Source organism: Rhinopithecus roxellana, chromosome 5, assembly GCF_007565055.1.
Source record: "Rhinopithecus roxellana isolate Shanxi Qingling chromosome 5, ASM756505v1, whole genome shotgun sequence".
Taxonomy (NCBI): domain Eukaryota; kingdom Metazoa; phylum Chordata; class Mammalia; order Primates; family Cercopithecidae; genus Rhinopithecus; species Rhinopithecus roxellana.
The window spans coordinates 18,014,730-18,026,457 of record NC_044553.1 but is presented as its reverse complement, the minus strand read 5'-3'; the positions used below and the strand labels follow the sequence as shown (position 1 = coordinate 18,026,457).

Sequence of the window (11,728 nt, the reverse complement as noted above, 5' to 3'; positions counted from 1 at the left end):
GAGAGGCGAGTGGAACCTGGAGGCCAGCATGTGGAGTGCAGGCACACCACTGCCAGGGTGGGGAGCCAGAGGAGGGGTCCCACTGCGTTTCTGGAAACCAAGCCTGGAAGGGAGACAGTGCTTCCATGAACACCAACACCGCCATCGGGAAGAGGGATAGACCTGATCAGGAGTGGGAGCAGGGAAGGAAATGGCAGGTTTAGCCAAGGGTCACCGAAATGCTGGATGAACACTCAAACGTGTCACTCAACCACCTCCCAAATCCCCCCTCCCCCCATCTGTTACTATGGTAAATAGAGAAGAATTTATAATACTTTGTCATTAAGGTGCATTATTACACTCTTCCTTACCGAAGAATAAAAATGTCTCTGCTTTTTCTCCAAGAAAAAACTAAACACTCCCACAGAGTAAATGGCAATTAGGCTGAATTACGGCAATTCTTTCTGTGAGTGCAATGTCATTATGCTGGGACTTAACTGTCATTACACTGTAAATATACCTGTCCTGGGGGCAATGCTTGTCCACACCAGCTTGCTACCTTGGCATCAAAGATCTCACTTCTTTTGATTCTTGGGTTATACTGCAACTGTGCTGATTTATCCTCTAGCTAGATTGATCCTGGAACCCCGAGTTGTGCCTCAGCACCACTGAGGCACTTGTTAAAATGCAGATTCTGTGGGGCCTAGGAGGGGACATTTCTATCAAGGAGCCAGACGGGGCCTGGACCTGGTTTGAAGACCTTTGTTTTGGAGAACATGGAGTCAGCAAGTTGATGAGGAACAAAGGACAAGCTCATTCGAGGAAAAAACAGAAGGAAGCACTTGAATCTGGGTTTTGTTTCACTCCCAAACTGCAGTCCACAGACGTATTTCCCTCAAATAACTTGAAAAACTTTATGAATCGTGTTTAAGATTTTACTCTCCAAATGTAATACAATTCTTCAGCTAAAACAGGAATAATGAGACAAAATGGTTCTGAAAAGTACAATAGAAAAATATTGTTCACTGGTTTATTTTTCCAAAGGAGCATCAGGCTATTTACAAATACGCAGATCTCCAATGACGTGTATTAAAATGGCAAGTCTATCACTGTTTGAAATCTAAATGAAAAAAAAATTTATTAAGGCACATTTGATCTGAGAGTTTAAAAAACTAACTTTCTGGTATAATGACAGATTCATTTCACTTTTGTCCCCAAAACACATGAGCACCAAAATTGTCAAAGAACACTTAATATTTAGTAAAACAGTAAGGAATATAAAAATTAAGGAGAGGAAAAAGCGTTTCCAAAAGGAAATCTTTGGAGATCGGTTTACTGCAAATAAAAGACTAAACACATTCCTGATACACATAAATAATACTAACAGGTACTTAAGAAATGGCAGAGCTCTGAACAACAGATATTAAATAAATTAAAGGTATTTCAGATATAAAGGATCAAACAAAACAGTAATGAAAGAATGAAAACCATCTCCACCCACATAACACAGACAGGATGAAAGGAACAAAACCAAATACATTTTTCCCCAATGTTTTCATTAGGGGGTATGTGTGTGTGTTTCAGTTTGTGTACATCATCAGATTTATTGTAATAATTCATCTTTGTCATTCTAAACATTAATATTATACCCTTTAAAGAGAAGGGTTAAGAAGAGAAAATGCCACATCCTTCTTGAAATTTCATGCCAGGTCCATTTAGGCCAAATGAACTACCACGAGAACGACCACATATCTCACTGTGCTTTCTTTATGCCCCTTGTTTTAAAACCTAAGTGGCCAGCTGGGCGTGGTGGCTCACCCCTAGCACTTTGGGAGGCCCAGGTGGGTGGAGTGCCAGAGGTCAGGAGTTCGTGACCAGTATGGCTAACACGATGAAACCCCACTTCTACTGAAAATACAAAAAAGTTAGCCGGGCGTGGTGGTATGTGCCTGTAATCCCAGCTACTTGGGAGGCAGAGGCAGGGGAATTGCTTGAACCAGGGAGGTGGAGGTTAAAGTGAGCCGAGATTGTGCCACTGCACTCCAGCCTGGGAGACAGAGCGAGACCCTGTCTCAAAAAATAAAAATAAAAAATAAAAAATAAAACAACCAACCAAACAAAAACCCAAAAACCTACGTGGCCATGCTGAGCAGAGTACCACTGAGGGGAAATGATCAACTCTGGAAAGCTCTCCTGAAGACAATGATGAAATAGTTATTATCACATTTCCTTATCTTACAACTGGAACATGAAATGGCTTTAAAACAATTGTAAAAAAAAAAAAATACAAAAGGTAGAATCTGTGGAATGTTAACAATCACAACAGAACATTTACCAGAGTTACAGTGTTTTGTTACAATAATACTTTGCAGGAATGTTCACGTTTTCTGCCACAGGACTGGCGCAAAGGGTCTCAAAAGAAAACATTTCTTTAAAAAAGTTTTGTTCACCAGGTACATTTCAAGTCAGAGTTAAGCAGGTCTGCTACATAATGTTCAGCAAGAAGATGTGTTCAAAGGCAAACATTGATCACATTCTTGTTCAGAAAGCTCAATCTTAAAGGAGTCCTATGTAAGAAAACCACTTGTAAAATATATCCTCGTATATGGACTTCAAAAACTGATCATACAAAACATTTTTGAAAAATAAATTAGATAATTAAAAATGTCTTTTCCAGCAACGCTGGACATTAGGCTGTCCTCACTGAGCCATTATTATTGCTGCTTTTACTGTAACTTGGATCATTTTTTTCTAGCCACATCTCAGCCAGCTGCTGTGTGGACCCATAGGTCGATGCTTTGGACCCCAAGCACATTTTGTACTGTTTGGGGTCAAGATTAGGATCACAAAAGACAGGATGGTGGACGTGGACTACTCCTACCTCTTGGCTCCTAAACGTCTTCAAACCTGCCTGGACAACCTTGTTGAAAAGGTCTACATCCTCCAGCCCCCAGCCTTGGATGGAAACATCAAAGCCGCCCGCTCGGACAAGATCTCCCTTATAAATACACGTGATGCCAAACCCATAGTTTCTCCAGAAGCCAGTTTTCTGAGTAAAGGCAAAATGGTTGTCACTGGGAACTTTCCCACTATAAACAATCTTTGGGTCATACTGGCTGAAGATGATTGGAAAATATATTTGTTGGCCCAGAACTGTATTTGCTCGACATCGCTGAAGGAATTCTGTAGTAAATACGAGGTCGACGTCGCAGAAGAAGAGCAAAGATTCATTGTTAAACTGGGAAGATCCTACCTCCAGGGCCAGGGCTCTTGAAAACTCTCCAGACACAGGCAAAATCTGCATGTCGGCTTTAGGGTACTTAATGCGGTAATCTCTCATCAGTTCAACTTGTTTGGCCTTGTCCGGGTTGGAGTCAGAATTGAAAAGCAGAACCACGAGCTTGACGTTCTGATTGGGGATAAGACACGTCTTCTCAAAGTTCCCCATAAATCTCACAAACATGTCGAAACGCCCAGACAAAGGAATCAGTATGTTTATCTTTTTATCTTTGGGTTCTTTGTGCTCATTCTTCGACCCAGGGAGCTGAAAGGGGACAAGCTTCTTCAGGGAGTTTGAGAGAAAGGACAAGGATCCAGATTCCTGATTGATTCTCTTGGCCAACTCCTGTGCATCCAGCTCCTCATGCTCCACAAACTGGATCTTGCTGAAAGTCTGCTGTAAATACGCGTGCCTTCTCACAGGGACTGTCATTTTCTTCCCTTTGTGCTTTTTGTACAGAAGCAGCAGGTCCAGGATGTACTCAGCCCCGTACATGGGGTTCACCCGGCGGTAGCCGTACTGGATCTCCTTGAAGTCAATGATGCGCCCTCTGGTCTTGGCGTTGGCATTGATCATCTCCATGACCTGCATGACAATGTCGTCCAAGGCTTCCCTCTGAGCGGAATCCATTCCTCTTCGAGGGGGCTGGCCGTCAACTGCTGAATACAAGTATTTTCCAGTCAGAAACTCCCATTCCAGAATCTCCTCTCGTTGGCGGGGCTGAAACCTCATGAAGGAGGGCGGGATTCCCAGCTGGAGGTCCTCTTTATGAATTTCTGTGTTGCTGTATTTGCTCATCAGGACAATCTCACGGTGCAGCTGTATTGTGCGATGGCGGAGCTCGGCGATCTTGCGGCTGAGCATGTAGCTGTGGAGCCTGTACTGGTAGGGTGGGTTTTTGTTGGGGTGTAATGTGATAGCTTGGTGAATTTTACTGTTATGGAGATCTCTAATGTACCCCTTTTTGTTCTGTTCATAATTCTCATAAAAAAGCTGCTGCATCTGTTAAGGGAAAAAAAGAGACCACAAATTTAGTATTCTATGATTGAGTGCCAGCACATGCTAAAGAAAACACAAATATTAGAAACGTTTCTGAATGGACCACAGCACACAAAAGGCCCTAGATAAGGCCCCATCAACAGCAGCCCAATGTGGTTAGAAGAATTCATATATAGAAACTGCTTAAGAAAATAAGGGTTAATAACCAAAGTTGGCCAATATAATTTTACAGGCAAACAGAATTATGAAAAAGTTGTCCCATAATGAAAAGGTATAAAATTGAGATCACAGTGCCACCACATGAGCATGCCTGAAAGATAATGCCACCCCCGTCCCACTATGCCTGTGAAAGGGGCCCACAGAGTCATGTGTCCCTGCTGAAGACCTGAATAGCAGACCCTGCGGCTTCTATCTATGGGAATAAACTTCCTCCTGAGAGCCAGAAGAACTTCAGGCAAACAAGCTGAGTGAACGGTTACCCTTCTTCCAGGGAGCTAAGGGAAAGGAAAGCCAATCAGGGCAGGAGGAGGCCTGGCCCTGCAAGGACGCTGTCAGGATGAAACAAGGCTCTGTGAAGTCTCTGGAAGCAAGCACTGAAAACCCTCTTCAGGCTGCTGGCCTCCCTGTGTACGAGGAAGGTGCCCCTCTCCCAGGGCTTCTGTGGAGGCAGGAGCGGGCCTGCTTGCTCAGCATGGGGTCTCTGGCACAAGCACAGAGCTTGGTGCTTGGGGGCTCAGAAAATGCTGGCAAATGGGAAACAGGCAGGACGCACAGGGCTCACTATTCCCCCAACTCTGCCTCCAGCCCATGGTGCAGGTTTTGGGACACCATAAGCTTATGGGCCATCAGCCAAAATGGGTTCCCTCAAGTTAGGAAGGGAATGTACCTAATGCCTCAGTACATCTGAGCAAGGAGATGAACGTTTTTACAAAGCCTTTTGGAAGGTAGAATAATAGTTTGCAAAAAATGTTCAGTGAAAGCATTTGAGGTTGGTATCTGGTAAATTAGTCCTGTTTCAAGTTCATGGTGGTTTTTTGTTCATACTGTTAAACACTAACTCTTGATAAGGGATGATGGGGATTCTGGCGGACTGGTTTATTTGCCTTCCTGAGCCACTGCAACTACCATAATAGTAGAGAAATATAAATTGGCACTTTTATACCTTATTTCTTTTTCTCATAAAGTAAAAAGAAAACAGGGAGCCTGCATGCCTGCCAGGCCCTGCACAGAGCTGGGGTCTGAGGAGTGCTGACCTTTACCTCCTGGATACCTGTGAGTCTGGTCTTAGAGCAAGAATTACAGCGGAATTACAGGTCCTCCAAAGTGCCGCCGCTGTTTCCAACTTTCCTTCCCACACTGCTTATGCTTCCCACATGGGAGGTGCACACATGGACTTACCACTGAAATCCCTGCCACACTGTACAATTAATTAGAAAAGGTGGTCAGGTTTTCTACAGGGGTGGGAAGCAGAGCCTCCCTAGGCTAGGAGGAGAAACTCCAACTCTGACCCCCATGCAGCACACAGGGCACACTTTATATGGAATTTTATATGCCTCTTCTGCTACCTACTCTCAACTTTACTATCAACTACAGGAAAGCAAATATCAAACTCTTGTTTTAAGTAAACTGAAGCAAAAAAGTAACCTGGGGCTTGCTGAGAGAAGGCAGTAAGCAACTGGTGCCGGAATTCCTTCAAGCCCTGGATGGGCGGGCCAGATACAAACAACATGAAGATCTAGGCCCTGCCACCAGGCTTGGATCAACCACGTTAACTTATTTCTTTTTACTTTGCTCCTTCTGTGGGTCACAACAAAAGAAGCCTTATGAAGTTCCTGCCCAAAGCATCCTTACTGTCCACTTTCCAGCTGGGCTGATTCTTGGGTACAAACGGCAGGGCTACAAGGTGGCAAATGTAATGTGAGGACTCAAAGAGAAGAAAGGTTTAGAAAGATTTGTTACAGGCTCTAAAACCTTGAAGCAAATATAGCCATTTTACAATCCTGTTGGGGCACTTATGGGCACAGCAGTTACAAGGACCTGCTATGGTGCCTCAGAAGATCCTCCCAGGGTCTGGGGAGCCATGCTTCCTGTTTCACTAAGGCCAGCCTTTGTAACGTGACTTAAGTAGCTGTGCATGCCACCAGACCCTACTGCTGACTCCACCTGAGGACCCATGGTAAGAAAGGCTCTACTACGGCAGAGAACCCACAAACCTACATGCTCCCTGAGAGCCAGCACAATCATGACTTTCTGCTATATGATAAAAAGTTAGATAATAATTTTGGCAGAGATTTTATATATATTTGTTTCAAGTATATATTGTTTCCATTTCATCTGCTTATAATTTCCAAATTCTTAACAATGAACATGAAGAACCATAACATTTTTTGTGGAAGGTCTCTCCATTTCCAAGAGTGTAAACACACATCAGTTTGGCCTTACAAGCTGTCTTCTACAGTGAGGTGAGAACAATCTGAAGCATGTGCTGTTCCTCCTTTGCCCTGCAGGAAGCTCATGCTGCCAATCCCATCTCCCCATGTATCTCAGACCCTTCTCTCTCCAGCCCCACTGGGTCATGTCGCAGCTTCCCCGTGGGTCTGCTTGCAGAATTGTGTTCCTCCCTCAACAGTGCTTCAAGACAGTAGCACAGAGGTATTCTTAGAACACACACTGGAGACTTATGGCTAAATGGGAGTGGTAAAACTCACATGATTTTCTTCTCTCTTCCCAAATATAGTGGATCCTTGAACAATGTGGGGGTTAGGAGTGCCGACTCCTCATGCAGTCGAAAACCCTGTATGAGTTTTGACTCCCAAAAAACTTAACTACTAATAGCCTACTGTTGACTGGAAGTCTTACCAATAACAATCAATAACACATCTTTTGCATGATGTGTGAATTATATACTGCATTCTTACAATAAAGGAAGCTAGAGAAAAGAAAATGCTATTAAGAAAATGGCATGGAAGGAAGAGTTAAACACATTTACAGCACTGTATTTATTCATACTGTGAGTTTACATTGTCTGTTTACAAGATCAATCGTCTATATCTGAAATGGATGGGCAACTGCAGCTGCAGACCTCAATCTACAGTACCTAGGCAAGCAATTCATCTTTTTCTTGTAATGTCATGACTTTTCTCTGTTTCTTGGGAGCCACTTCAGCATGGTTAGTGGTACTTCATATGGGTCCCATGGTGTTATTCAAGGTTTACAGTATTGCACTAAACCTGATGAAAAATACAAGAACTGCAAGAGATCACTTTTTACTGCAATATGCAATTTTCTGGAGAGATGAACTGTTCAGGTGGGGATTATTAGTGTCACCCAGCATTTCAAGCCTATATTTGCAACACCTGAGCTCACCACAATGGCAACAGGAGGTAGCTATGAAGTCACTAGAGGAGTAGAGTATGTACTACAGTTATTTCATACAGTTATGACTGAATACTACATCTTAGTCCTCTGGGTTTACTTCCTTGATAAATACATAACTCTGAATTTTAATTTTTCCAGAAATCACACCCAAGCACAAGGTGGTGAGGTGCAACTCTGATAATGGGGAAATGGAAATTCGGGGACTTGAGCAGGACCCTGCCCTCACATCCCACCTGCCTCCCAGAACACTTATCCCACTCCCCACCCCAAGCAGGAAACTGGAAGAGTCTTCTGGATCAACTGAACAGTACCATAGATACCCAGAGTCTGCAACAAAAACATCAACCAAAAAGCTGGATCATTACAGCAAAGATACTAGTTTTAAAAACCTCAGCTACACAGCTTCTGGTCAGCTTCTCAATGCTTCACTCTTAAATGAGAATCAACAGTCAAGGATCATCAGGCAGCTGAAAAAGGGTTCCAAATGGAAATGATGGAAACAAAACAAAACAAAAGCAAAAAACCTTGGTGGTACAGAAACAACGCAGCGAACAGAAGAAAAACTCAACAACAAAAACAAAAAGCTACAATATAGTCAAAGGGAAGATAGTGCACCCATGCAACCAAAACAGAAAACTATAAACATGAAAAATCAGAGGAAAAAACCCTCGAAACCAAACACAAAACAGCGAAACAAAGGAGTAGAGTTTGAAGATAAAATTGAAGAAATCTCTACAAGATCATTAACGATAAAAAAAGACAACAGGAGAGAAAAGTAATCATTCTAGGAACAAAAAGCACATAGGAGGGAAAACAACAATATAAAAAAAAGGATCCAGAATTAAGGGAGTCAGGTGCCTGGGTTAAACTCTAGGTATCCAGTATAAAAAGTACAGTATAAAAGTATCCAGTATAAAAACTACAGGATAAAGCAATCTAAAAAGTTCCAAAGAGGAGGAAAAAGGGCATATACAAATAATCAGAAATGGAAATGGCACCGGACACAGATAACACCACTGGAAGCTGAAGAACAACAATGCCTTCAAAAGTGGGAGGAGTGGAAAATTATTCTCAGTGTAGAATTCTCTTCCCAAACTATCCATCAAGTGAGTAGAGGGAAAGATGTTCAGATACTCAGGACTCAATTTTACCTTGCATTCATTCCTTCCCAGGAAGCTATTGAAGGATGTGTTCCTCTAAAGCGAAGAAAGAAACCTGTAAAGAAGATGACAGGATCCAGGAAACAAGATGCATGGGCCAGAATGACCGTGCAAGGAGGTACCACATGGACGGCCCTGCGGCAGCTGTGGGAACATATGCAACCAGGGGAGGGCAGGGGTGCTCACTGTCTCCATCTCCAGATTCCAACTCAGCGCTTGATACATTGAGTTCATAACAAGTGAGGTCTTTAAGCAGAGCAAGTATGGAGAAATTGTTGAATGACATCAATACAGAAGGAAACAGCCGATGAGGACAGACTCAATATCTTATACGTGGTAAAAAGCATACAAGGACAAGGCTGGGCTCCTCTGACCAGGATGTGTTTTAAAATGCAAAAATCAGTAGCATATTTAAAGAGAAAATATATACTACTCTGGAGAGAATGATGTAGTGGTCACCTGTTTTTACTCCCTAGACCAAATATGACTGCACACTTTATTCCTGTCTGTCCACACGCCACATAGGGAGGACGGGCCCCCATGGGAGGCCTCTACATGATTGATTACTTCTCACAGACCCACTAGGACACCACATCCCCACACATTTTCAGGAATCCATTTCTCAAAATGTTTTAGAAGCTGCCTATGGTCGTTACCTTCACAGAGTGTGTGCTAAGGGGGTAAACATGGAGAAAAGTATTGACTAACAGGCTGGTAGAAGCTGTAAAACAGGCTGAGGGTTTTAAACTACAGTGAAAGGTGCTGTAAGTACCTTCTGGCTAAACTCTAAAAGTTTGAAATAAATGTGTTTATATATATATATATATATTATATATATATATATATATATATATATATATTTTTTTTTTTTTTTTTTTTTTTTTTTTTGAGACAGGGTCTCCTTCTGTCACCCAGACTGGAGTGCAGTTCTGTGATCTCAGCTCACTGCAACCTCCACCTCCCAGGGAGCTGGAACTACAGGCATGCACCACCACATACAGCTAATTTTTGTATTTTTTTGTAGAGATGGGGTTTCACCAGGTTGCCCAGGCTGGTCTTGAACTCCTGGGTTCAAGCAATCTGCTTGCCTCGGCCTCCCAAAGTCCTGGGATTACAGACATGAGCCACCAAGCCCGACCATTTTCTTTTTTTAATGAAGAAGAAATCTGTTATAAGATTAAAAGGTGTGTGTGAGTGGTGTGCATGCACATATGCTTGGGGGAGGGAGCACCTGAGAGAAAGTGAACTTAAAATAAAGCCAAGTCTATGCCCAGACTGCCTGGTGGCCCCTGCTCTGTCCCAGAGGATTTACTTTCATTAATTTATTACATTTATTAATGTTGCTACGATACATAAACAATTCAGACAAAGAAGTTCCTACCTGACAGATTGGGTAGAACACATACCTGTAATCATCTTTAAAAAAAATCTAAACTGACGTCAAGGAAATAGCTCACATTCTAAAAGAGGTTGATGCAGGTTTAAGCAACACGTGAGCAGACACTCTGTCACAGGTAAGGACAAATACCTCCACCTTAACCAAGACCTGCCCAAATGGGCTTCAGATGGTGCCCTTCAGCCAATTTCTGTACAAAGCCTTGTCGTAAATGGCTTTGGTGCAGAGGTAGGGAAACATTTTCTTGTTACCCTCAGTGTGTGGAATGCGAGAGGGAGAGGCAGAAATCAAATATGCTGTCTTTAGAGCTCTTTAAGAACAGGAAATATGAAGTATAATTCAAAGCAAAAATGTCAATGAGATATTAAAGCCAGGTTAGGAAAGAAATCCATACATCATCTGTGATTTCTGAATGGAGCAGGAAGGAAAACCTAGAGAAGCTCTGACCCACCCCACCAGGCTCCAGAGCCATGGGGCCTCCAGGCCAGGCCTTGCTCTGAGTGTGAACACCCCCCCATGAAGCACCCTCTATCACCCCCTTCCCATCCTTCCCAGGTGTCCCTCCCATGTGACCACATCAAGAGATCTCAGTGCTTCTGGATGGAATCTTTGCCTCTGTGGGACTGCAGCCATCTGTATTGAACTTTGGAATACCCTGCAAGGTTCTCCTCGAAATATCTTTTGCTTTTTGTTACCTCACCAAGTTTCCAGTTTCTCTGCTGTGATTTCGGTTTTCCCTACTTCCTACCTTTTATTTTTCCTTGAGGATGACTATTTAAGAGGCATGCTGTAGGTGAGATGAAACTGAATCATTTTGCTCTTAGGCACATCAGTGAGAAATGGTGGTCATTAAGCATTTAACGCCTACATCTCTAACCATCTTCCTGCTTTCCCTCATATTATGGGCTAGTCACTGCTCACCACTGGAATGCCATTAAGTAAGAAAGATGCAGGTAACATTTAATTACTGAGCTCCAGGCAATTTCCTGCATTCAACAGGAAATTGTTGAATTCCCTGACCCTTAAGTAGTATGGTCAGGTCAGGCATGGTGGCTCACGCCTGTAATCCCAGCAATTCGGGAGGCTGAGGCGGGTGTATTATTTGAGAGCTCAGGAGTTCCACACCAGTCTGGGCAACATGGTGAGACCTTGTCTCTACCAAAAAAAAAAAAAAAAAAAAAAAAATTAGCCGGGGTGGTGGCACATGCCTGTGGTCTCTGCTACTTGGGAGGCTGAGGTGGGGGAATCACTTGAGTGTGGGAGGCGGAGGTTGCAATGAGCCGAGATCGTGCCACTGCACTGCAGCCTGGGTGACAAAGTGAGACCTTGTCTCAAAAAAATAAATAAATAAAATGTATAGTCACAGGTCTAAAGCGCAATTTTCTTGTAACAGAAATAAAGCTACTATTTCTCTGGAAGAAAGTTTGGAATATAACTATTTCAAGAATAAAGCTGTAAGACCTTGGACAAGCTACTTGAATCGGTCAAGTCTCAAGTTTTCTCATTTATAAAATGACTGGGCTGGGCAGGGTGGCT

The 11,728-nt window shown here is 43.0% G+C and overlaps 1 protein-coding gene across 1 annotated transcript in view; it reads right to left on the bottom strand.

The window, feature by feature from the left end:
• Positions 1-2,273: 2,273 nt before the first annotated feature.
• Positions 2,274-11,728, bottom strand: part of CHSY1 (chondroitin sulfate synthase 1) — a 75,472-nt gene continuing 66,017 nt past the window's right edge. The window contains exon 3 of the mRNA XM_030931061.1: positions 2,274-4,261. Coding sequence (XP_030786921.1) covers positions 2,669-4,261 — 1,593 coding nt within the window. The 3' untranslated portion in view covers positions 2,274-2,668. The remainder of the gene's footprint in view (positions 4,262-11,728) is intronic.